The sequence below is a fragment of the Podarcis bocagei genome (assembly GCF_964188305.1).
Source record: "Podarcis bocagei genome assembly, chromosome: 2".
Classification (NCBI taxonomy): domain Eukaryota; kingdom Metazoa; phylum Chordata; class Lepidosauria; order Squamata; family Lacertidae; genus Podarcis; species Podarcis bocagei.
In genome coordinates, this window is record NC_138126.1 from 97,860,524 (window position 1) to 97,888,388 (window position 27,865).

Here is a 27,865-nt window from a genome sequence, read left to right on the forward strand (position 1 = left end):
ATGCAAATCCATGGCTTCAGCTTGATTTTATTCCAAATTCTGAAAATGTCCGTATAAACATGAAAAGAAAACGCTTGTAAAAACTCAGTCTTCTGTTGTATGAGATAGCCAAAACACTATTTCCAGTGTAGAGTTTTAATCCTTTCATAGTGCCGCCTTAATCCAAGAGCAAGCCTGGCAGCGTATCACTGACTGAAACTAGGCCCTTTTGCATGCCAGTTCAGCTCCAAAAGTAGGTCATTGGCAGAAACCCAGAAGCAGAGCATCATGCATCTCAATCAGACAAACCATTCTGTGTGTTTAAATCCAGCAGCTAAAGAAACAAATGGTCATTAATCTTAAAATAATATTCCTGAAGTTGGCAGTACTTGCTGCTCTAGCCATGGTTTTGAAAGAACAGAATTTGTCTCCTAACCACTAGCATGCTAGATATTGGGTGATTGGGATACTGACCTGGAAATCCTCATAGATCAAACAGAAGGCTTCCTACTTTATTTCATACTAAGCCCAAGTCCTTGAACATAATTAGAAATGCAGATATACAATTACTGCGAAGCCTAATCTTATTAGCTTTCTACGTCTTTGAATTACTAGCTTGCAAGTACACTAAGTATGCTTCATTAACAGGCTATAGAGGCCTTGCTACTTTTTAGTTGTACACCAAAGAACAAATATCCTTACCAATTCTTCTTATTATTTCCTCACTTTCATCTTCAGTGTTTGATTCAAATACAAGACAGTCGAAGGTGCTTTGTTCCGAAGACTCAGGTGAAACCCTATACAGTATAATGTATTGAAAATTATTGCCAAATCAAGCAGAACAGGTTACACTAAAATACACATCTGCCTATGCGGATTTTGCAGATGTATTATTAAACAAGATTGACACAATAGTGGATTAATCCCACTTCATTAGTGATGCTTCCTGGATGTTACATTATTGTGCAACGAACTTTAAAAGCCCTGTAATATTTGTGATGAGAAGTCACAGGATTTCAGGAGGAAGCTATGGCCTGTGCACAGCATTGAAGGCATGATCATATATAGCCAGCTTGAGACCCAACATCAGTACAAATGAATGCACAATAAAAGAACATCTGGAAGAGCCTTAAAACACAGCAGTCAGTAGGGTAAAATAACAAAGTGACAACACACAAAAGATTGGGCAAAGAAATGCAACTGACTCCGAAAGCATGTAAGGATCTGGGCCAATCAGATTGGCAAAGGGAGGGAATCCCATAATGAGGTACTGATGACAACACTATGGGCAATAAATTTGATATGCATGTGGCAGAATGAATCTTTGTTCATTCTGCCCCATCTTAAATTTAACACTAATCCTTTAAGCACACTGGCAAGCTGGGGTACTGCTAACACATTGCTTCTGACCTTTACAGGACCTGGGGCCTAGCTCTTTGTCCAAACTTGGGGGCATATTTCATTGTGAAAGTGCTGCTGTTGTGATGCACCTGAGGTCAGGCTACAGACTCCAGTAGCAAATCTGGTGTTTTCCCCCCTTTATTTTTCTTCAGTTTTACAAAAGCATCAAAATTATGCTAATAGATGCATAAGCAAAGCCTGATCTACCAGTGGAAGATCAATGCTCTATATATACTTCAACCTTTTCAGAGATGGCACAAACCTTTACCCCAAACAATGCATGGGCGGGCATATTTGTAGTACAGTGGTATCTCGGGTTACATACGCTTCAGGTTACATATGCTTCAGGTTACAGACTCTGCTAACCCAGAAATAATACCTCGGGTTAAGAACTTGCTTCAGGATGAGAATAGAAATCGTGCTCCGGCGGCGTGGCAGCAGCGGAAGGCCCCATTAGCTAAAGTGCTTCAGGTTAAGAATGGACCTCCGGAACGAATTAAGTACTTAACCCGAGGTACCACTGTACTACTGCTGGGACGCGCCTAAGATTAAGGTAGTGACTGGGTAGCAGGTCTCAACCCACCAGCTGAAAGGCCAGCGATGGCTAAACTAGGCCAGGGTGAATTTCCTCCCAGACAACCCAAGGTGCCTTGGGGTATTCCAAATAGGATGGATGATTTTATCAAAATGAGAGGCAGACGTACAATAGAGTACAGTGGTGCCTCGCAAGACGAAAAGAATCCGTTCTGTGATTCTCTTCATCTAGCGGTTTTTTCGTCTTGCGAAGCAAGCCCATTGACGGATTAGCGGCTTTTAGCGGCTTATCTGCTGATCGGATCAGCTGATAAGCGGCTTAGAAAAGGGGGGAGGGGAAAAACCAGCAGGAACTCGCAAGACATTGTCGTCTTGCAAAGCAAGCCCATAGGAAATTCGTTTTGCGAAGCACCTCCAAAACGGAAAACTCTCGTCTAGCGAGTTTTCCGTCTTGCGAGGCATTCGTCTTGCGGGGCACCACTGTATGTGCTCAAAAGCATGATTTACATAGGCTCAAGAGTGTATAGTAAGGGATTTCAGCAGAATTGTTGGCAGGGAAAACTGAACTTTGAAAAGATCAACTCGAACTTCAGCCTGCTCTAAATGCATTGCTGCCACATGCAATTACGCAGCCAGGGATAATAGAATCCTGGTGTAGTGTATCTCTAGGTATGTGGGTGGTTGTTATTTTTAACTCACACACTGCAGAAGGCGAAGAGATTGTTGCTGTCCAGACGTCGTCCCACACAGGAAATGTCTATATAAGAGTAACGAAACAGAACCTGGCAACAACATTGAGTGATCTGATAAGGCAGTGGCCTAGAACTGATTATTTGCAATTTTATGCTCTTTGTTTTCTAAATGTGTGTGCATGGACCATGATCCACACAATCAAATAGACATTTTGTTGTAAATTTAAACAAATAGCTCCTCTATGTGCAACCAATCTTCCAGTAAAGTCACACACATTATAGGCAAGTTCTACCTAGCAGAAAGCAGCTAAATTCAGTGGCCTGCATTCTATGAATAATTTTGACAAAATATTTAAATATAGTCAGGACAAGCACAAACAGTAAAGAAAAGTACTCTAACCTTTGAAGCAGCTTTCTCTTGAACAACGACTTCTGTTTCTTTGACGTCAAATAAAACCTCCTGTGAAAATATATTCCAAATGTTCGAAACAATAATACGTAAGTAAAATGCACTGTTAATTGTCAAAACGCCTGCAACAGAAAATTAACAGATAAGGCCTGAGCATTTTGCTGCGATTTCAAGTCTTTTCCTCATTTTTGCTTCCTTCAACTTTGGAGTGATTTGGGGTAGAAATAATCACAGTGATACCCTCAAACTGATCACTTAACAGACTGCATAATTTTCACAAAATTGCCAATGTAAACATTTTGATGTACGTCAGCCAAAAATAGTTGGTGTAAATTGACGCTCTCACATTTGCCCTATTGTAGTTCATAGCATTGACTTCAGTAGCTGTATATGGTTTTTTTTATAAAAAAAACCACAAAATAGTTCTACCAATCTATACGTTTGATGTATTAATGTATTCAAAAAAGAGTAATTTAAGCTCAGTCTAACCTACCCCACAGGGTTATTTTGAGGATAAAGTTTGGGGGTAGGGGAAAAAGCAGAACAAGGTACACAAGCTTTGAGCTTATTGGAGGAAAGAATAATTTAAACCCACTGCTTTAAATTATGTTCCTGTTTTGAAGCACTCACCTGGGTTGAATAAAGATGCACATGTGAGTAGGTTGCTACATATGAGCTACCCAGAAAACAAACCAGTAGCGGCCTTGAGTGCCTTCACTGGAACAGCAATTGACTTTCTCCAGCACTGGGGAAACACAAGTCGCATGCTATGCCAGCTCATTCTGGCAATAGGGTGAAAGGGTGAGCAAAACAAATGGCCTTATTTATTTACAAAGCTGCGTTTCCACCTCATCTTTAAGAGGGAAACGCTTGGACATTCTGAGCTGGTAGAAGAAAAGGGCCACGCAGCTGATTAATCTCCCTTTGGTCTATTCATGTTTCGTAAGCCTTTCCCGGTATGGTGCGATGGCGCATCCGATGGTGGTGGCATCTTGCAGGTACAACGGGCCGGATTCAGCTAAGTTAGTGTGCTAGCATAAGTCCCACTAAGCAATGGGGCCTTCCCCCCTCTTCTCTCCCCATGGGATGTGGTTCCATAGGGCAAGGTGAAACACCGATGAAACAATTGGAAGAGCGCAGCATTGAATTCCTCTTGAGTAGCAGCTGCTCTTGCATTGCTGCAGTGCATACTACTGTGGCTTGTAATAAGGTCTCAGCATTGTGGTCGTTTCAAAACACCTCCATCACTTGTTTGCTGGTGGGATCAGGCGTTGTTTTTAGAAAAGCTCAGTCTCAGAAACCCACAGTAGGTGAGTTGTTGGCCAGGCAGACAGACTGGATGAGCGTAGAACCAAATTGTACAGAGAGAAGAGGCTGCGGCCCTGTATGTTTTCACTAAGATGGTGACACAACTTCAAACCTTTATGTCCATGTTTAAATGGCAAGGACTCGTGCACAAGTAGTAAATTGCAAACATCAGCTTCAATCAGTTTTAAGAGTAACTGTAAGCTGGGGTGATTGTCTGATCAAGCCCCTCCCTCTCTTTTCTTTTTTGACAGCTTCATCTTCCCACATATGCAGGAGAGAAAGAAATCTATCTGTGTGTGTTTAATGGACTATAACCTTGAATTTTTATTTGCCTGCATTTCTATAGCACCCCAATATAAAGCACTGTGCTCTGTCACTGAATTACAATCAAGGTGAAAAAGCATACAGTGGTACCTCGGGTTACATACGCTTCAGATTACAGACTCCGCTAACCCAGAAATATTACCTTGGGTTAAGAACTTTGCTTCAGGATGAGAACAGAAATCGTGCTCTGGCAGCGCGACAGCAGCAGGAGCCCCCATTAGCTAAAGTGGTGCTTCAGGTTAAGAACAGTTTCAGGTTAAGTACGGACCTCCCGAACGAATTAAGTACTTAACCTGAGGTACTACTGTACAGGCAAAAATGCAATGGTCTTGGGAGAGTAGGAGAAACATAAGAAGCTCTATACCATTCTTCTAAAAAAAGAATGGTAGAAAGGGGGGAGGATCTCTTTAGCAGGTAGTGCATTAGAACTCAGGTCTCTCTCTCCTCACAAATTGCATGCCAACCTGACAGGAAAAAAGGAGGAGGTTTAAGGAGCCAGGCTGTAAAGTATGTTGAGGAATGTGTGCTGTCTCTCCAAAACCTGACCTGTTGGTAGATTTATAAAGGTCTGCAACTAGAGATACGGCCACCATTTGGGTCTCTCTGTTGATTTTGTAGCCTTCTGGCTGGAATAAAATCAATTTATGTACGTTTAGTGACTTGCTGCAGTGTTGTTTGAAGTGGCGACTTCTGGCTGCTGCAATTAAGTGACTGGTTAAGAAACGTTCACTCAGGTCTCATATCCAATCTGGGACAGCAGTTCTATACTCATCAAGACCAGGACTAGGTCTGGTGGTAGCTGACAGTGTGGTAGAGGAAGAGGGCACACATTAGACACATTTTGGTGGTGGGGTGCATTAACCCCCCCCCCCAGAATTTAAAGAATTTACATATCGCACAAAGGTACCTCAGGAATTTTTAAAATCTGAGATAGTCAACTCTCCACACGAACATGATTTAAGGGAGGCTTCTCAGAGCTCTTTCTAAAGAAATGTGCAACCGAGCGCAGAAGGCATTACGGAAACTGTTAACATGCAGAACTGAATGCCCAAAGAAGTAAAGCCTTGTAGTAAATTAGCCGGTGCAGGCAGGGGCTGATGGGAGTGTGTAGTCTGCAGGGCAGCAAGTTGGGGGGGGGGGGAAACCATAATGAATTGTTTGTGGTGAATGTGCCAAGCTAGGTTGCTCCGCTCCTCCTCACTCTTGCATTCCCTGAACCAGCCTTGCTCCTCCTGAAGCATTGTTTGTAGTTTGTTTCGCTCCAACAAACCGCAATCTGTAAGCCAAGGCCAAACTTTGGCAACAGGTCAAGGTTTGTGGAATGTTTGATGGAAACAAATCATGACCTCTGGGTTCAGATGCCGAACGGTAAGACAGGGATCATAGTTTGTTTTCGTCAAGCATTTCTTGGCAGCTTTCATATGATATTGTAATTCCTAGACTTGTAGAAGGGGGTATATATTTAGAGTGTTCTTTCTCCAAAAGATCTACCAGAATTGTCATCACTATACTGCACAAATTCAGCGAATACAGTTAAAGTTTCACTATTTAATAGCTTCTCAGATTCACCAAGTTTTTTGTGAATGGTACTTGTCAAAAGCAATTATCTGCTTGCTGCTATTTTGTTTCTTTCCCTTCCACAACGATGACTACTGCTTAGTTGTCGCAAGGCATTTGATCAAAGGAGGAAGAAAAGAAATACTCCTTCAGTTTCAAGTAGATTCTTTATTTTTTCCTCACAGGCTATAGGAGTACAAAAGTTGGGCCTGTCTCTCATGTTGTGTTCTTGACTGGAGAAGCTCAATAATTTTTTGCGTACATCCCAAATTGGAGGGCTTTTGGTTGCTAGGCAAAAGCGTCCTTTCCTTTGAGAGACCTGGTTAAAATTTGGTTAGTTTGCTGGACTAGGGCTAGAGAGATCCAGGTTCAAATCTCACCTCAGTCACGAACTTCAGTGGGTGAATTTGGGCCAGACACCATCTCTTAGTCTTAACATATCACAAAGGGTTATTGAGAAGATAAAGTTTGGCGGGTGGAGAAGAGAACAGAACATTGTACACTGCCTTGGGCTTACTTGAGGAAAGATAGGGGAAGAATGAATAAAAAAAAGGAAGGTTTGACTCTCCCACCTATCAATAATTTTGCCCTCATAACCTATAATGTGATTTAGCAATTCCTCACAAAGAAAGAATGGGCAAAGAGTTATTGCGGTCAAACTCCAGTCTGCTTAAAATTAAAAAAACAAACAAAACTTGAGAGAAAAACCAAACATATGCAAACGCAGAAATATACAAGAATGCATCTAGCAACTGTATGCCCTACTCGTGTGCCAGTCTCCACATTCTGGAAAAATGTCTCCACATTTTGGACTGTTAAAGCAGGAAACGTACCTGTCGTGGCAAACGTTTCTCTAAAACCATAGGTATGCCTTGGTCTAACACCTCTTTGCTTCCATACTGAAAATAAGAATCGGAAAGGTGTAACAAAAATAAAAGACATAAACCAACAACAAGGAAAGCTAAACAATCCTCCCTTCTCTGTCCAAGACCCAGTCTCACCTTTCCTACATTGACGTGGCCTAAGTACCGCAGGTTGTACAGCAGCCTGAGGAGAAAATGGCCAAAATAATTAGTCCACAGTGTCTATAAGTAGCTCATTCATTTAGACCAGGGGGAGGGGATGGCAGTTCAAGCGAAACAGGCCAATACCAGAACAAAATGTACATGGTGTGCAACAATTGTGACTGGCGCGTGCATGCTTATGTGGCTGCTTTTCTCCACAATAATCAAGCGGTAATTGCACACACCAAAATGGATCTCCTCCTTCTGGGTAAATAATGAGAAAAGTGCCTATTTAAACATGCACGCACTAGTCACAATTGAGATATATATTGATTAATCATACCAGAGTGTAAAAACGTACTATGTTAGTTGGCCCCGCTGGCTCGCCACGATAACTACTGGCTCTGAGCAAGAGGTCTGTGCCACAAGAACAGGCTCTAAATATGTGCACCACAACTGAAGTGGAATTCCTAAGTTGGCTTGACCTTAGAAACTGCTTTACCTCACTCCCCACTCACCTCAACTTTCACTGAAATCTTGTTTTGAATAAACATTCACAAACTTTTTATTGATAATAATCAGCTAAATAGTTTGAGGATCTATGCAACTTTGTAACATGCAGAAAACAGCATTCTTAGAGAAACCAAAGACTGGAACTGAGGGAAGTCGTGGGGGTGGGGGTGTTTTGTGTGGCAGGGGGAGGGAGGGAAAATGGGGGGGACAAGGATGATATGTTTTTGGATAATATGTCTTGTTATAATTTTGAATTAAAAAACAACAACAAACTTTCACTGAAATCTTATGTGCCTTCCCCTTTCAGTCCTCCTCATTCAACAGGGTGTGGGGAGCTATTCTCTCTTTGGTAATATGCAGGGGTTTTTTTTTCCAGCCTGAACACACTGGAACTCAGTTCTGGCACTTCTCAGGTGGGCACCGTTGCCATTATAAGAGAACAAGGGAGGCGTTCATGGTGGGTTCCAGCACCTATTTTTCCAGAAAAATAGCACTGGTAATATGGACCTTCCAAATCCTCCTCCCAGTTTGGCGCGGGATTTTACTTTCATGTCCCTTCACGCCCCTAGGTGGCTCAAAAGCACACACCCCGTCGTAAACATAACACAGTTTTGCTGCTGTTGTGTCTCTCTCTCACGAACCACATGGTGATCAGCCTAGAGCTGTGTGGCAGGTGGAAAACAGCCCAAGGACCGCAACGTTCCCACCTCAATTACAGGCTGCATTCAGAATGAATCCATGCTGACTACCTTTATTGTTACCGATTGCCGAAAGCTGGAGCCTGCAACCATTTTGCTACCGTTCTGCTCCCCTGGCAGCCCCTACCTGCCCCCCTGCAAGCACCGGTCCTCTTTCTTTTCCTTGTGCGTGTGCTCATGCTGGAGCTGGAAGCTGGGGATTTTCTCCTGGAGGATTTTCAGGTAGGGGAGAAGCGGCTTGTACATCCCTCCATCGTGCCACTTCCAGCGGATCAGGCGGAAGCTCAGAGGCTTGCCCTTGTACTTCTGTAGCACTGTCCCAGCCTGAAGAGAAACAGAAAGGTTGAGAGCATGGGCAAGAATTTCCAGCACTGCTCACCTGGCACTAATCCCAGTTACAGAGGTTACAAGCTTTTTTCTGTGCTGTTCCCACAATACAGTGGTACCTTGGTTCTCAAATGCCTTGGTACTCAAACAACTTGGAACCCAAAGTGTTTGGGTTGCGAACCTTTTTCGGAAGCTGAACGTGCTCCATTTTGAGTGTTACACTTCTGATTTTAGTGTTACGCTTCTGATTTGAGTGCCACACTTCCGTTTTGAGTGTTACGCTGAAGTCTGTCTGTTTTTGCTATTTATTCTGTGTTTTTGTTTTTGAGGGTCTTTTTTTGTGACTGTGTGGAACCCAGTTCAGCTACTGATTGATTGACTGATTGATTGACTGTAGTACATTGTTTATCACTTTCATTTTATGGATCAATGGTCTTGTTAGATAGTAAAATTCATGTTAAATTGCTGTTTTAGGGGTTTTAAAAAGTCTGGAACGGATTAATCCATTTTGCCTTACTTTCTATGGGAAAGTGCACCTTGGTTTTGGAACAAACTTCTGGAATGGATTAAGTTTGAGAACCAAGGTACCACTGTACATAAAGGAGCACATCTTCATATTTTTCTCCCATAAGGAGGAATGGATCCAATAGAGGGACTGGTCCGTTCAGTCTGGGAAAAACACAATTCAGAGGCAGTATGACAGCCACCTTGAAATATCTGGAGGAGCGTCACATAGATGAAGGAGCAAAGTTCTTTTCTGGTGATCTATAAAGGCTCAAACCAGTGACTTCAAATTAAAAGAAAAGGGATTCAGGCATTAAGATCCAGAAAGAACTTACTGACAACACAAGCAGTTTGTCACTAGAAGAGATTGCCTTGGCAAAGTGGAAGTTGTAACTCTGTGAGTGGTACATTACAGTGAATAGAATTCTTTTAAGGGAAGGAATGTGTTTCAAATGTGCTTTAAATATATGGCGTCCACACAGCCTGACTAGACCTGTATGGGATTGCACAGTCATTAATTTCCATCTGTCAGGCAACTCAGATCTGAAACTTACATGGAAAGCATGAACAAAGCTCCCGGGATAAGATGCCCCAGCCCCCCACCCTGACAGAAATACATGTAAGCAAACAGCTTGATTTGTTCAACTTTGATACACTCAGAGGAAGCACAGTAAAAAAATTCTCTTGATCCAAAAAAAACACCCACTGAAATATTTAGGTGTTTGTTTGTTTTTGTTTTTAAAAAACCTAATTAATTGTATTACTAGCTCTATCACAACTGTCTGAATACTGAGGTTCAAGCAAGACTGGGCAATTTGTTTATAATATTAAGCTGTGGTTTCCCCACTAACTGCAGTAGACAAGGAGTCTATAGCTTGCTGTGGTTTCAAGTAGATTCCTATGCCCCCCCAATAGTTGTCTTGATCCCCACATTTCTCATACCTATAAACATTGTAAAAGAAAACTTTAAAAGTGAGCAAACCACTGGTATCAATTTAAGTTTCTGAAATTCTAAAGTAATTATAATAATTCTATTCATTCTTGCAGTGCAAATCTCTACACTTTTTAGAAAGAAAGAAAGAGAAAGACATTTTGTTTCCCAGTCTTTCTGTATCCCTCCCACACCCTCAATTCTTCACAATGATCTCCAGGTCAAACACCAGAGCTTTAGCTCTGCACAGTTCCCATAGCAACACCACACAGCCATCTCTTCTGCTCCTTTCTCAGGATCTCAGGCAACACAGCAGCCTTAGTCCCCCGAGATCAGAGCGTTCCCTTTCACACCTGTCCATTGCATGCGTTCCTCAGTGAAGATCCATTTATCTCATCAATAACATCTCCAACCAGCACCACCTCATCCACTGCTGCCTGGCTTTGGGGGAGCACATTTACGATGAAAATCCGTCCATCCAAATATCTGTGATGAGAAGAGGGAGAGGAAGGGGTGGAGAGAGACAAGGCAAGGGCTCGCATTGAAGAGTTGACGTACCACATACCGTACTTTTCGCTCCATAAGGCGCACCTGACCATAAGGCGCACCTAGTTTATAGAGGGGGAAATCAAGGGAAAAAAATTATTTCCTCCCCCCCCCCCAGCCCCAAAGAGCAAAGCCAGTGGGATCCCGCTTGCTGTCCTGGCTCCCTCTTTAGCCGCGCGCAACCTCTCCAGCCGGGAGAAGCCAAGACAGCCAGCGGGATGGATTCCCCCACGTCATAGAAAAGCCCACAGGAGCCGTGCACCCTTTAAGGAGCGCACAGCTCCTGCAGGCTTTTCTACGAGGAGGGAGAAGGGACTGACTGGCCACGTCAGTCCCTTCTCCCTCCTGGGGGAAAAGCCCGCAAGAGCCGCACAGAGCTTGTGTGTGGCTCTTGGGGGCTTTTCCTGCCTGCCTCCCCCCTGCATTCGCACACACATTTCCCCTTACTTTTTAGGAGGGAAAAAGTGTGTCTTATGGAGCAAAAAATACGGTACTTGAGCAAAGGAAGGAAGATCACAGGGGGAAAAGAAATGGTGAATGTCTTTTAAAAGAGATTTCTTTCTTTTGCTCAGAATGATGGGAAAATAATAGATTCCACACCAGGGATAGGGAACTGGTGGCCTTCCTCATGATGTTAGACTTCAACTCCCATCATCCCCTAGATTAATCACGATGTTTGTTGGGGCTGATGGGAGTTTGAGTCCAACAACATTTAGAGGGCCACAGAGTTCCCCATCAACTACTCGTTCATACATTCTTATTTTCTGCATCTATAGGCTGCCTTTTAGGGTTTCTCTTTTCAACGTGGTTTCCAACCACCACCACCACCACCTTTAATGTTAACCAAACTAGCACAAGCTCCCTGAAGATGAAAATGGCATGGTTAAGACCAACCCAAACTGTGCAAGCGAACCCTCACCCAAGCAGCTTGCTTTGTGGATTTCTTGTCCACTCAGCTGCACTAGAAGAAACCACCCACATGATTGGTTGCTTATGCAAACGGTGTCTTTGACAAACATGAGAAATGGGTGTAGCATTTTGTGTGTCAGGCTTCACCAAAGCCCCCTTCATTAGAGGCTCATATGTAGGTGGTAAAAATATGTACTCAATCATTGGCACTGCGCCTCTTCTACTTCTGCAAAATTCTACTTCTGCAAAATTATTAGGGCAAAAAGACTATTTGGCTCGGATAGCCCACGGCGTTTAAAACCAGCGTTAGGTTGCACAAAGACAAGGCACAACGGAAATCCTTTGCAAGCCAGAGCGCAGCAGCTAATTTGCACATCTGTTGTGTACCATCAAGGTAATTGCACAGGCTTGATGGATGCCAAAACTGGCAGACACATTACCATTCTTGAGAGACATCCTTTTATGAAATGCTTAAGCCTCATGGGGATGGGAATCTCAAACGTGAATGAACAAAACTTGGAGCTGGCTCCTCAAAAATAATGAATTGCTAGACGTTAACTGTGTAAGCCTCCCAGCAATTGATTGTACATCACTGTTCTTTCTTTCTACGTTCCATTTTATGAAGCATTTGTTACTAAATAATAAAAATGATTTTTTAAAAATCAAATAATTATTGGAACTCTTCTTAGCTGGTTTCTGTGGCGTTTGCACTTATTCCCATCTGATTTTTTCCTTCTGCAATGCTGTTGATTGGGATTCTTGGGGGTTTACAAGCTCCTCTCAGAAGTGCTCTAAAAGGCCATGTACGGCCTGAGGACTACATGTTGCACAGTAGTAGGCTGAACTCCCTTGTCAACACTAGGATTTCTACCTTGCAGAAAGCGCTAATCTTTATTGCTAGGCACAGGCTCAGGTCACGGTTTGTCAAAGCCGCTGCTCTTAAGTTACAAATAACCAGGGGCGAGGACACTCAGTCACTCTGTACGAGCACAGAATTTGCTACTGGGTACAGAATTCAGCATATTGAAAATGACAGGCTTTGTTTTTAAAATCCAAGTTTATGGTTACATTTTAGTTTGCCTTCCCTCCAAAGAGCTTCACAGAGAATACACGGTTCCCTCCCTTCCTCCTCACAATAACCCTGTGAGGTAGTTTAGGTCAGGCATAGGCAAACTCGGCTCTCCAGATGTTTTGGGACTACAATTCCCATCATCCCTGATCACTGGTCCTGTTAGCTAGGGGTGATGGGAGTTGTAGTCCCAAAACATCTGGAGGGCCGAGTTTGCCTATGCCTGGTTTAGGCTGAGATATAGTGACTAGCCCAAGTTTGCCCGGCAAACTTTGCAGCTGAATGTGCATTTGCATTTGAATCTCCAGCGTTTTATAGTCCAACTATCAAACCATAGCGGTTTCCCTTTGTATCCTTTTATGGCTGCAAAGACTAGCACATTTGCAAAGTCAATCAGGATCCGATATGGTTTCAAATAGGATGGGGGACTGTGTGTTAAGATTCCATTGCAGGGGGCTGGACTAGAAGACCCTCTGGGTCGCTTCCAACTCTACAATTCTATGATTAGTCTGGATGAATGTGGACAATGGCTGGTGAAATCTCAGAAGTCAGGCAGGGAGATGAATGGAATTTCCAGGCCTGGGAGAGGCCCTGCCCCTTGCCAGCTCCATGCCTTTAGCACAAGCGGAATACACTCCACAAAACTGTATCAGGCTGACATTCATTTCAGTGACCAACTCTTATTGTTCCCTATGGGATTTATCTTACAGATCCAAACCCGGATATTTATTTAAAACAATGGATTTTGTGCAGAGGAAGTTCAAAGCAACGTAAGGATGTGCCAGGTCTCTTACCTGAGCACCATTCCCAGCTCCCTGCAGGGGACAGTTTCGTAGGTCAGGCACACCTAGAAAGCAGTATTTATCAGTGTGGTATCCAGCAAGCTTGAATAAATCCTCCTTCAGAGCCTTGGTGTAGATGAGAAATTTTGCTTCTTATAGGGGCGTTGGCTTTAAAGGAAGGCGGTGGAAGGCCCTGAAGCCTCAAGTTCTCCGTTTATCTGCAAAAGGCTCATTGGGATGAAACTCTGTCGTGATGCTATACCGTGTGACTTCAGGGTTAGAGGCTTCTAGTGCAATCCACTTTTAGATATCACCACATCTTAAATTAAATGATCCCTAATCTGCAGAGCAAATGATCAAAGCCCAGAGATGCTGCTAGACTCAGACAAGCAGACCAAGCATAGTCTTGCCCTGTCTTTACTGATAACACACAGCAAAATAATAAAAATAAAATCAGCCACAGGCCAGTGTCACAAAGCCAAGGATGGAGAATTTGTGATTCTCCAGATGCAGTTAAGACTCCAGCTCCCACCAGTCCCCTATCATTACTGCCAATAAACAGGAATAATGGGAGTTGAAGTCCACCAATACTTGGAGTGTCACAGAGTCCCCATCGCTTCATGAGGTCAACCTGAGGCTGATTTTGGCAGTGCAGAAGTACTTCAAATAACATACCACAGACCTTCCCCTACCCCAAATACCACAAACGGAAAGATGCACACACATTTAAAAACAGCTTAGATTGATGCAAACTGGAATCCTTGTTCTGTGGCCTAGCTGAAGCCAGAGCCCTACAACATTTCAGTATAGCTGAAGTTGTCAAAGTACAATGATTTAAAATTCTAAGTGTAGCTGTCAATGGACACGGGTTCAGACTTGGTTCAGAGGGACATAGGGTTCAAGTTTCTCAAATAGGACTTTGGTAAAAGGTTGAATGAAAGACCCATAAAGCACTTTAAAAATTCACAAAGAGCCACAAAGTGATTTAATCAAGCAGAGAGATTCCAGCGGTGTTACCATTTCCCTGCCTCAAACCTCCATGCTTGTGAGACATTAAAATGTAAATAGAAAACAACCACCTCATAAACATAAAGTTCCAGTCCAGAGTAGAGGCGCCATTTTTGGCCTGTTGCTACAGGTGTGAAACAGATGGTGCCATCCCTATCTGTAAGCAGCAAGATGGGAGAATATCATGAATTGTGCAAAAGGGGGTATTGAGAAAGAGGACTAAAGCTTCTTACCGGAAGTTGCCAGCTTTCATCCAAGAAACTGGAATTCTACAAAAAGAAAGAATGGCAAACTATGAGAGGTCAAGCCAGAGGTTAAAAGGAAAGATAGGAAAATACAGCTATTAATCCAGCCTTTGCCAGCCTTGTTCAGACTACACGTCTTGTCAGAACCAGCCAGGATGTGCTCCCTGGAGCTGCTGGGAGTTGTAAATCAAAACATCTGGAGGGTATTAAGCAGTGGAAGCTGCATGAAACTTATGTCCCCAAATCATCAACTACTGTACCTGCAAATCTAGGGAGAAATTCATTTCTGTCACCACCAGCATCAGAGAGAGGAAAGGCTCTGGAAGGAGGAAATAAGAGAATCAAAAATTGCTGCCAGATTTCTGACCAACTTTATATATTCATTTATCAGTAAGTCAAGGGACACACTGAGAACACGAACCAAGAAATCTCAAACTTGCAATGGAAGCAAGTCTCCCTAAAATAATATTTGAGCCTTTCAAAAATGTAACCAACACCAAACAAAGGCAAGTTTCTCAGCTGGCGCCACTCACTTGTACCTCACGCAGATTGAACAGGCAAACGTATCAGAAAATAAAATCGTTACAAATAGTAATGGTGGTTCCCACAGATCAGCTGCATCATGCCTTGGTGGGCAGGTGTGTGAGGTCACTCAGGTTGTACCAACAGGTTGAGAAGGCGAGATGGGAACTTTGCTCACAGGCTCAATCAAGCCATCTACACGAGAAGGATTCAGCAGCTGCTTACACTGCGTGGCAGTTAGAATTGTGTAGAGATCTGCAATCCCTCCATAGCTACTCTGGGAATCTAAAGCAGCAGATTGGTGGTGACTCTGGATCTAAGCACATAGCTGGAAGCTTCAGGCAGTCACCTTCCTATGAAGCTATACATGTCACACTGTCAGCTTGTAAGTGACATCTGTGCTGCTCTGAACCATATGAATCTCCATAGATTTAAATAATTTTTTAAAAATGTGAGTTGAGGCAGCGGCTGTGTGGGACTTGCATTTCCCCAAGCAATTACCTGCCTCTCCTCAGGGAAGCCTGCCTCACACCCAGGAACCACAGCAATAAGGTCTCATCGCCACTTAACATTCATCTCCTTGTGGGGAATTGTGGGGAATTCAGTGTCCAGAATTCAACTGCCTTCCAGGTGAAGTTGTTAAATGAAGCCTGACCCAGTAGCTGATCCCACAATAGTGATAAGGAAAAAGTCACTAAAAGCACCATACAAACAGCTTTTGGGATGATATTCTAATAGAAAACAGGTAAGGAAATGCCCTTTTCTGCACTTTAATCCACAACACATTACCCTTCCCCAGAGAAAAGCACTAAAAGGAAGTATGGCTCTTTTCTCTTCTCGTTCCCAATAAGGACACTGCAACCTTGGCTATGAGCCAAACTGTAGTTGCCCTCACCTTCATGCCTCCTGGTGCCACTGAGATCTGCTTCCCATGTAATGAAGGCAAACACGTGTTTACCACTATTGTGTGCGCACATATTTAGAGACCCATGGCTAGTCCCAGCTCCCTGGGTGCTTAGAACATAAGAAATGTTGGAAATGTGTGTTTGTCACATACACACACAAAGATTTAAACACATACATTAGAGACCTTGACCTCTTTGGAAGGATGTAAATAAAATGACCTAATAGAACATGGCAAAGTGAGAAGCGGACTTCTTTGTTGCTGCACATGTACAATTATTGGTGGGAGAGGGAAACAGAAGGGAAAAGTCACAGATCAATCCTCAGCAATACTACAGAACACTAACGTTTACTATTTACAACAACATGATTGAGGAAAAAGCTGAGAAGAGGAGTAACGGAAGAAAAATGTGCAAACAAGACAAAAGGGAGTAACATAAAACTCAAAACAGCAGAATCCTGTAACTGATCACCCTTAATGAAGTAACAAATAATAAGCCACAATTTTAATGAGTCCCGAAGAAGTTTCAGTTGCTTGCATTTTGAAAGGCTCGTTATGGGAAAACCGGCCGGTGTTACTTAACACACACACATTTTTGGTGTAAGAATGTGCAAGCTTATGAACGGCATGAAGGCTTTCATCCTATTTTTTTAGGCCTCCAGACAGCAATGGCACAATCTCGACACGTCTGGCACTTCAGAAACCTATATAATACATTGCCTAGCTGGAGGTTAAGGATGATTTTAATAACCCCAGAGCTCAAAACAGATGTTGTTACATACCACACAGATAGTGCCTCCAAGGCAATCATGAAACGGTGCATCTGCCTTGCCAGCAAAGCTTATAAAAGGACCTGACAATCTGTGAGTCCAGAAAGGAGGGTGTCACAATGAGAAAGACAAAAACCAGCCACTGATGTGGAGGGAGGGCACAGCAGAATTCACTGGCAAGGGAAATGTGGAGCTACCAGAGGCTGCATGCCTTTTCACAGGTAGAGGGCCTCAGCAGCATCCTGGATGCCATGGGTTAACAGGGCACACAAAGAACTCAAGTCTACGGCCTTAACCACCTTATCACCTAGCATTGTTGTTGGATGAGATTCCACAGTGGGGCTGTGCAGAATATCATATCTACATTGGTCCTGCAACATGCCTGTACTTTATTGAAACAAATATGCCCATTCACAACTTTATAATTAGCAACCTTGGAGATGCTAGGTTTTTTTAAAAACAAACAAACAAACAACAACATTAATTGCATCCTTTTAATAATAAAATTCGGTTATTATGTAGCCAATATGCAACACATCACTGGGCAAACTAGACATGTTGGCAACAGATTTGTGTGTCAGAAAGTTTCCTGATTCCTTATAAAAACTGGAGGGGGCCATTTAAAGTGCTACATTTACTCTGCCCCTTACCTGGGCATCATTTGCCCTATACATTTAAAACAGTATCATACCACTTTAGGCTAAGGGCATTTAGACTTGTTAGGATGCTCTGGTACTAGGTTAGGACACCCCTGTTTAAGATGTATGGTGAAGATGGGCCCTTAACACCAGTGCAGAATAAATTTAGACATCAAGAATGCTGCCATTGAGCTCTGGTACCTTTTCAACTTTGTACAGTGCAGAACCCAGTAATTCAAAAGCAAGACTGTTATAAAGCAAGGCACAATAAATTTCAGTAACATGCTGTGCTACAACAGAATGCATAATGACTCTCAGGGCACTTGTTATAACTTCCAGAGGCAGCCATGTTAATGCATTTTGTAGCCAAGCAACAAGGAGTCTTCTAGCACCTTAAGGCCTAATACATTTAATATAGCACAAGCTTTTGGAGAATAAGAGTCCACTTCATCAGTGTGATGACCTGCTCTCTTGCACAATGCAATGAGTGGACAGAGATGACTCTTACCAGATAAGTCTTCATTTCCTAGGATGGAGGTCATTGGATCATACCACTGAAATAAAAACAACTCTGAATAATTATAATAATTTAAATAAGTTGACCGCAAAGGTACGTACACATCAGGAACAGGAAACTATTATTAACCATCATAATATCTAGAAAGGAGCATTAATTTAGGTTTGGGATTTTAGGGTCGTCGTCCCCAAGTTTAGGAGATAAGTATTACCACTAGCAGGATCACAGGAAGCTGTCTAACACTAAACCAGGACATTGGTCCACCTCAATCAGTACTATTCACACTGACTAGCAATTGGCTCTACAGGGGCAGAGGAAGGAATATGCCACATCTACCTGTAGGTGGAACTTGAGATGTTCTGTAAGTAAAGCATATGCTTTGCCTCTGAGTTACGGCTCTTCCCCAAATGGGGCCATAGGTTTAACTGCCAAGTTATAATGAACAATTGCAGATTCTTTCTGTTAAAGAACATTAGCCCTAGACTGAGTACATTTAAAAATCAGCACTGGTTTCAAGATTATAAACATGGTGAATACACGAATATCCCGCAGACCAGGTCTTTAGCAAAGCACACCTACTAACTTATGTGTCCAATCAACAGAGGCCCCAAGAAAAGAGCGTAACAAAGACAGGTATCTGAGTACTCTTATTATTCAAAATAACTTCTCCTTTTAATTGCTCTGAATTACGTCATGTCCCCACCTCAAGCAGCCTGGAAGATCTGATCAACTGCTTAACAGCAACAGCTAGTAACTTCCTATTCAAAGCCAGGCGCAGGAAGTACCGCCCTCGCCCTTGTGCTGTCAGCACCTTCTCACAGGAAGTAGTTTTCTCAATCATCATTGACAGGAGGGTCATGCTATAGGAAGAAAAGACTTTGTTATCACGGGGTACAGAAACAAAAACCACGTTCAAGTCACTTCAAATGGAGATATTTCAGGGTGAAAAAGTTATGCGCCCCCTGCCATCCTTTCCTTGATACCCCTCAAAAGTCAGCATGAAGGATTCTGGGAATTGTGTCTCCCCTGTGAAGCATGGGTGAGGGACTGGATCCGGCTGGCAGGTCAGATTCCTAATACCCCCCACTCCCACCACAGGCCAACTTGGACAGGTGAGCAGGACCACCCATCTGCCAGTCATCTGGCATCATGGTGATGTCAGTGTGACTGAGAGCTTTTAAAGTTCAAAGACAGTCCCTGTAAAATGGAAGTCTAAAGGAAAATGGCCATTGTGTGAGACACACACACTCTTGAACTTAAAAGAAGCTGATGCCAAACAACCGTACGGGTATTATTACAAAAACTATGAGCACCTCTAATTGTGGGGCGACCTCAGAGTGTAAGAAGAACCCTGCTGGATCAGGGCAAAAGCCCATCTAGCCCAGCATCCCATTTCTCAGAGCAGCCAACCAGATGCCTATCGGACAACCAGGCGGCCACAAACAGGATATGAACACCATAGTTACTCATTTATGGACATCAGGAGAAAAAAGAAGAATTGTGAGAGGAGGATAAAAAAAGCAGAAAATTAATAAAAGCCTGTACAGTGGTACCTCAGGTTACATATGCTTCAGGTTACATACGCTTCAGGTTACAGACTCCACTAACCCAGAAATAGTGCTTCAGGTTAAGAACTTTGCTTCAGGATGAGAACAGAAATCGTGCTCCAGCAGCGCGGCAGCAACGGGAGGCCCCATTAGCTAAAGTGGTGCTTCAGGTTAAGAACAGTTTCAGGTTAAGAACGGACCTCCGGAACGAATTAAGTTCTTAACCCGAGGTACCACTGTAGCTGTAATCATGCTTATATACCGAAAGGTAAAGCAGAAAATCAAGTTCCTCTTACTTTTGCAGTATCATAAAGTACTACTACAGGCCACCCACCTGGGATGGGTTACTTGCGGAAGCTGTTCCAGCCAGTGCCAATAGTCCTTTCTCTTGAACCCCAGAACGGGCTCTGAGGAAGACAAGACGACTTTCCTTTAGGAAGAAAAGCAGCACAGCAAAGTGCTGCATCGCACAACCAAAGATTACAGACACCATTTCCTTAGAACCAGAAGGTGCTCAGTTAGAGCACATTTACACTGGACACATTCCTTGGGGGTTCAGGGCGCTGCCAGGAAGGGTCTGGTTCACTCTGTGCACGCATCAGCAATCTGTGCATGGTGAAAGGCTGGCAAGTGTGAAGTTTTCTACTGCAACACACACCAAACGCCTTTGCACCAGCAGAAACTGCAATTAGATTTTGCAACTTATGTAAATTTCTGATATCTGCAACAAGACACGAATCCCTCTCCCACCTCGGTCTCTGTACTGCTGTGGTCGTCTACATTGCCACTGCAAACTCCCTCACGGGACATGGCTGATCAACCCTTCAATCCTCAACAATTTTAAACAGCATTGATGGAAAGAACCCTGGAAACCCTACTTTTGGAAGGGTACTAAGACCTCTGAAATATAAAAATTGCAGTGGTCAGAGTTCTTTGGGAACAATAAAAAGTACAGTCAAATCTTGGAAGTGGAACGCAATCCGTTCCAGAAGGGCAATTGACTTCCGAAATGTTCAATTCCCGAGGCGCAGCTTCTGATTGGCTCTTGCAATCGGAAGAGCCAATCGGAAGCTGCTTGTCTGCCGCGTCGGACGTTCGGCTTCCGAGGCACGTTTGAAAACTGGAACACTTACTTCCGTTGACGTTTGGGAGCCGAAACGTACGGCAATGGAGACGATCGGAAACTGAGGTGTGACCGTACAATAAAAGATTTATGAGATTAGTGGTCTTAAAAGGGCTGGAAAAAATTAAAAAAATGTCTTTTCCTGGCTACAAAGGACCCCAAAGTAGCCACCAGATGAACCTCTCTGGGAACAATATTCGGCTACTGAAGTGTCATCATCACCACCGCCAGCATCAAATCACACTTAGGGCCAGCATCATGGGTGGGCATGGCTAAGCACTTGCCTAAGGCCCACACCTCAGGAGGGGCTCAGTGACTGGAGCCCCCGGGACCTGCTTCTCCTCTTCACCACTTATCGGCTTCTCACTCTTGCAAGAAGGTGGTGGTGAGGAGGAGGTGGAGCTGCCACTGCCTGCTTGCTCACTGGGTCTGTTTGCCATGTAAGCAATGATGAGGCAGAGGAAGCAACAGTAGCTGGCAACAACAGCAGGGAGGGGGCAGATAGGGGGAGGGAGACGTGCCCTGGGGCCCCCACCAGCAGAGATGGTGCTGGCTGCACCTTACCTGGCAGTGAGATCAGCTTCACAGGGCTAGGGCCTCTGAAGTCAAAATCCAGGGAGATGCATATAGGAGGAGGTGAACTTTCAGGGATTATTATGACTTATTATTATTAAAAATACTTCTACCCCACCTTTCCTTGGAAGGCTGGTCCTGTCCCACTATTGCCCCCAACTGCAGTGCAACCCGCTCTCCGCAAAGGAAAATCTCCATGCACAGTACTGTCCATTTTTGGTACAGAAAAAGCCACTCACGTTTTATTCCTTTGCGAAGGATCATTTCCAGGACCTCACAAAAGGACTGTAAGTGTGGGGAGGTGTCTGTGTAAGGGCTGCTGCTCCCCTGAAGGTTGAGGATACATACTGCAAGAAGAGAGAGAGAGAGAGGTTTCAAATACAGACTGGCAATAGAATGAGTTAAAATCTAATATTTGTATTTTTGCTATACTTTTCTTCTCTTAAGCTACCAAAGCCCTAATCGATAAGACTATAGTACAGAGCTCGGGAAGGTAACTTTAAGAAGGGCAATTCCCCAATCCCACCCTCCAAAGAAGAAGAGTTAGCTATCATGCCCTGATGCTACAGAAGTCACCAACTTCCCAGCTCCCCTTTGCCTCTGGGTTGGCAATTGGAGGGGAGGGGCTAGATCAGGGGTCAGCAACCCGCGGCTCCGGAGCCGCATGTGGCTCTTTTACACCTTTGCCGCGGCTCCGGGGTGGATACTAGCGAGGGGAGGAGGCGCATTGTGTGCCCTGACACTCCCCACTGTTTTAAATGTCGCAATGGTTTTGCGGCTCCCGGTTGTTGTTTTCTTCGGTCCAAGTGGCTCTTTTTGTCTTAAAGGTTGCAGACCCCTGGGCTAGATGGTGTACCCCACACAGCCGAAATTAGTCCAGGGCCACCTGGTTCCTGACTTCTGTGAATCAGAAACCACAAGGCTACTCCTTGCCTGATCAAGGCATGTACAGAATCTCCGAGAACACAACTTTGGGTGCCAAGGCATGGTCCGGGGCCAGGGGCGCCGACTTATAAAAAATATTGGGGGGGCCCATACCGGGGTCCTGCCGCTGGTTCGCTCGGGTAGCCGGGAGAACGCAGTTCGAGGTGGCGGTGTTGGGGAGAGACCCTCGCTCAGGGCGCCACTAGACTTGGCGGCCGGCGGCCTATCTGGGGGGTTTTGGAGCGTATTTCGGCGGAGCGATTGGGGAGGAGGGGGCTTGTTGCCGGATTCTTCAGCTGAGCCGGAGATCCGCTGCTGGGGGTCCCTGGGCCGAGTTGTGAGCATGGCCTGCTGAAGGGAGATCCAGCCGATTGCGCGACGGGGACGGCCGGGGCTCTCCGGCTAGGGCGCGCGGCTGGCTGGCTGGCGAGGGAGCAGGTGGGGAGGAGGCGGGGGTCCTCACTCTCTTAGGAAACGCACCCGCGCGCCCGATTGCCACGAAGTCCGAAGGGTGCGTGTGTGGAATTAAAAAGCAAAAACGAGATACGGGCAGGGCAGGCAAAGAGTTTTCTGCAAGAGGATGGAGGGCAGGTTGAAGAGAAAATCACTCAGGATGAGACAGTCAAATCAGCCATGATAAAATGGGCTCAGGATATTGGGTATAACATCATGTTTGAGGACTGGGAAAGGTTATGGACCACCGGAATGAAATTCACGGCATGTAATGCCTTGAAGGAAAATATTATGAAAATGATTTATAGGTGGTACATGACCCCAGTCAAGCTTGCAAAAATATATCACCTGTCTGATAATAAATGTTGGAAATGTAAGGAGGCTGAAGGGACATTCTTTCACCTCTGGTGGACTTTTCCAAAAGTGAAGGCCTTCTGGGAAATGATCTATAATGAGTTAAAAAAGGTATTTAAGTATACCTTTCCCAAGAAACCAGAGGCCTTCCTCTTGGGCATTGTTGGCCAGAAAGTGTTAAAGAAGGATAGAACTTTCTTTATGTATGCAACTACAGCAGCAAGAATACTTATCGCAAAATATTGGAAGACACAAGATTTGCCCACACTGGAAGAGTGGCAGACGCAATTGATGGACTACATGGAACTGGCTGAAATGACTGGCAGAATCCGAGATTTGGGAGAAGAAACAACGGAAGAGGACTGGAAAAAATTTAAGGACTATTTACAAAAACAATATAAGTTGTATGAATGTTAAAAATTTACACGATTCAGAAACTATAGCTTCAGCAATTAGATTTGGGAAACAGGAAATTATATTTTAAGTAAGAAAAGGTCAAAATCTAAGGTAATACTATGTTTAATTTAAGATATAAGTAACTGATGAAAAGTATGTTAAATTTAGAGGTATAGTATTTGAAAAGTACAAAATAAGGTACGAAACAAGGTAATAATTTGCTGATATCTTTATTATAAAGAATGCAGGGTAAGGGAGATGCGAGGAAGTCCAGTTAGTTATATAAAAAATGTGTTGAATGGTTGGTTTTCTTTTCTTCTTTTTCTTTTTTTCTTTTTCTTGTTCTTTTACTTTTTTCTTCAGTGTATGTTTCTAACTTTGTATTTGAAAACTTAATAAAATATTTATATATATAAAAAAGAGAGAAAATCCTTTCGCTTTTCTGGGGCGCAGGGAAGTCTCAGAGCCGGAGGTTGGGGAAGGGACCCCCTTTGCTCTGCCCTCTTCTCCCGTCTTAGATTCGCATGGGGGTCCCCGCCCGAGCTTGCCTGGCCACCGGGCCACACAAGGGCCGCGCTCTACGCGGCGCACCTTGCTAGCCGCGCAGCTGTCCTCCGCGGTTGTGGAGCGGCCCTGCGCCGGTGCCCAGCCCCTCTGGGCGCCCGCTGCGCTGCCAATGACAAGCGGGCGACGTCGCGGGCGGGGAAGGCGTCGCTTTCTTTCCCGATCCTGCATCCTCCCAGTCTTCCAGCCCTTTTTTGGGTTGGAAGCTCGTCTCGTTCGCCCTTCTCCTTTCTTCACCCTGCGCGCAATTTTCCTCCCTCGTCTCCCTCCTCATTTCTCCTTCCTTCCTTCCTGACTGACTGACTGACGGGCTTGGGCTCGGGCTCGGGCTCGGGCAGCCACAGCGTCGGTGGTGTTGGCGATCGGCGGCGCGGGAGGATGGCCCTCCCGGGGGAGCCGGCGCTGCTCAATGGGGTTGCCAAGGAGACAGGCCGGCCGCCCCCCTCCCCCGGCCCGGTGCCCCCCGCCGCGCCGGTGCCCGTTATCGAGCTGGTGCGCGCCGGGCGCCCTATAAAAGCCGCGGATGCGCCCACCGCCGCCCGAGATTATTGGGGGGGCTGAGCCCCCCCAAACGAATTTTTGAGGGGGCTCGGGCCCCCTCAAGCCCCATGGAGTCGGCGCCTATGTCCGGGGCACATTATGCAACCACCTTGCTAAAGCTCTCTTTTCCTTTTGCCAGTTCTCAGAACCTTTGGGGAGTGGGGGGTATATTTCAAATAATTTGAAAACTGGGAGGTACTGTTCCTAATTATAGAGAGTTAGCCTTCTTTATCCATCTGCAGCAGCAGAAATAGAAAAAGGTTTTGTGGCACCTTGAAGACTAACAGATTCCAGAGTTTAACACACTACATCAAGACTTTCTTCTCTCTGCCCTGAATCTTCCAGCATTTGACTTCCCTGAATGTCCATGAGTTGTAGTCTTATAAGAAAAAAACTTTCCTGTATCCACTTTCTCTGTGCCATACATAATTTTGTAAAGTTCCATGGTCTCCTACTTGCCTTTCTCTAAATTTTTTAAAAATCCCAAATGCTGCAACTTTTCTTCACAAGGGAGTTGCTTCCCCCCCCCATCATTTTATTTATCCTTTTCTTAACCTTTTCCAACTCTAAAATATTCTTTTTGAGATGAGGTAACCAGAACTGTACACAGCATTCCAAATGCAGTTGTACCACATATTTGTGGTATTATATTAGCAGTTTTACTTTCAATTCCTTTCCTGGTGATCTGTGGAATTTGCCCTTTTCAAGTCTGCTGCACACTGGGCTGGTGTCTTCATTGAGCTATGTACTAGTACCCCAAAGTCTCTTGTCTTGGTGCATTGCTGCCACTTTAGACATCATGAGCATATAAGTGAAATTAAGCCCCTTTTTTTGCCCCAGAGTGCATCACTTTACACTTGTTTGCACTGAACTGCATTTGCCGTTTTGCCACCCACTCACTAAGTTTGGAGAGGTCCTTACAGAACAGTTAGCCCCAAGATGTTCTCCTGATCAATTCCATCTGAAATGAAAGGCAGCTCTCATCCATTTCAGAAAAACCTCCCAGTGCACACAGTGCATATCATGTTTTATTTTATGTCTGTTACCCACTTCTAGTGCTGTTGGAGCCGAAGGGCTATAAAGAACTATTTTAAACAAATAAATAATTAAATGTGATGGAAGTCCTGAACCAAGAGCCAGCTTAAGCAAATATTGACTGTTCTTTAGACTGCTGTACTCCACCCATTCATTCCACTTGAGGCAAATTTGAGAAAGATGTTCCCTTTCAACAAAGCTTCTCTTTTACTTGTTGGATTATCAGAGCAGTGGATCCAATATTTCACCACCACCACCCAGCCCATAATATGATGTTTAGGCCAATTTCCCCCCTCTTTCTACTTATATTCCACCCTACCTCTAAAGAGCTTCGGGTGGTGTATGTGATTTAGCACCCCCTCTATTTTATCACAACAACCCCGCGCAGAGAATAGCCCAAGGTCATTGCGTGAACTGCACAGGTGACAGAGGATTTGAACCCTGGACTCCAGAATCCCAGTCTAATGCTCTAACCATTACATGACACTGGCCATTCCTCTAAAGTTTATTTTGGAGATATCAGTTTATGCTAAACTAATATTGAGTAGAGAGGTGGACGTGCACCTAGCTGTATACAGTATAATGGAGTAAAAAATAAAAAATAAAGCAAGAGGCGACAACATTAGGAATTAGGGTTGCCACCTGTCCTGTATAATACAGGTCCTGTATTTCAATGTAAAATGCTACATCCACAGAGAAAAATAATCTACCTTATTTTTGTATAAATGTAAGCTGCAATCATATGCATGCTTACCTGGATCAAGCCCCGCTGAACACTATGGGAATTACGTTTGAGTAAACATGCATAGGAGTATGTTCTGTTATAGTTCCTTTTTAGTATTTCCCTCTCCAGAAAAAGTGTTATGTGGAGCTCCAATGACTGCACACTTCCTCCCCAGTAAGTTGTTCCCATAATAGTATAATTTCATTATCTAGATTCTAGAACAAACATGGCAATAAGGAAGGAAGCAGGTGTCCCTTAGTTACGTGTTTGTCTCTTTTTCTGGAATCAAAAGTGGTCACAACTTCAGATGGGGCTTTAAATAAACTGACCAGATACAAGTACTAAATATTTTTTTCCAAAGCATGGCAGAGTAGAAAGGATTCAAAAGTGAGGGAGTGGAGAGATATTTCTTAGTTGCATGCTGAGGACCCTCCTAATATAAAAATGGAACATAAAAAGCTGTCTTATAACATTAGTCCCTCTAGCCCAATATTGTCAACACTGGCTGGCAGCTGCTCACCAAGGTTTCAAGCAGAGATCTTTACCTGCACACCCTGAAGATGCTGGGGATTCAACCTGAGACTATCCTGTATGCAAAACAGATACCCTGTCACTGAGCTACAATTCTCCAACACAAAAAAGGGGATTACCCCAATCTGCCTTCTGGAACATAACTTGACATCTGTCACAATAGCATCTAAGCAGCATATATATCACTAGGTGATATCAGTCTTTGAGGGAGGTTTTTCCCTTAACAATCAAGTGGTATATAATTTTTTTTTAATGAACTAAAGAAGTAAGTAAATAAATAAAACTCTTTGTAAGCATTTGCTCCCAGGACAGTTACCTCATAGCTCTCGAGCTTCTATTTCCCATTTCTCCGATGCCCCATAAAGTTAAGGTGAGCGCAATAATAAAGCCAAACTTAAATCGACTAAGTTAGGTTAAGATCCACTGTAATCACTTGAGATTCTCAATCAATAAACACGTTTAGGATGGGGAGTTTTTACGCTTGAGTACGGATCTCTTCGCTCTGACACTTTTTAAAAAACACATTTGTTCCCCATGGCAACCAGGGACAAAATAAGAATACAACTCTACCTGACTCCCTATGGAGAATCGTGTGGCAGTAACTACACACCTGTATATACCCTGACCAAAGATGCGTGTACGGTTCTCGCACTTTTTCTCATTCAGCCAGAACCTAGCACCCCGCCCCCTCCAAAACCGCCCCCCTCTCTCCGCTCGTCCCCTCACCTTTTAGCGTTCCCAGCAGCGGTTCTTTGGCACTCATGCTTGCCCTCCTTCGCCCGCCTCAACCTTCAGCAGATGTTAACTTGGAGCAGCTTCTAGGGAACCGCCGCTTGCGTCTCCAGCCAGTGGAAACAGACCTCAAGCAGCCCCTTCCGCAAACACAAGGCAGCGTTCTGGGAGAGGCCATTATCCCTGTAAGCGGGGGGGGGAGGGAGAGGAAAAATAGAACGAGCAGGAAGAAGTGAACATTTTGTGGCTTGATGGGCGGGGGCGCGGGAATCAACGGG

The 27,865-nt window shown here is 44.2% G+C and overlaps 1 protein-coding gene across 1 annotated transcript; it reads right to left on the reverse strand.

Annotated features, from left to right (window-relative positions):
- Positions 1–9: 9 nt before the first annotated feature.
- LOC308582188 (uncharacterized protein) lies at positions 10–27,746 on the reverse strand. The gene is made up of 16 exons (XM_081185105.1): positions 27,582–27,746; positions 21,574–21,681; positions 19,973–20,045; positions 18,795–18,951; positions 18,083–18,128; positions 15,001–15,059; positions 14,729–14,764; positions 13,500–13,552; positions 10,535–10,667; positions 8,547–8,743; positions 7,206–7,251; positions 7,038–7,103; positions 3,007–3,066; positions 2,614–2,696; positions 682–776; positions 10–313 (listed from the first exon to the last, which is right to left on the reverse strand). Exons 1-16 carry the CDS (start codon positions 27,616–27,618, stop codon positions 279–281), a joined length of 1,284 nt encoding a protein of 427 aa, XP_081041231.1. The 5' UTR covers positions 27,619–27,746; the 3' UTR covers positions 10–278.
- Between the last annotated feature and the right edge of the window lie 119 nt (positions 27,747–27,865).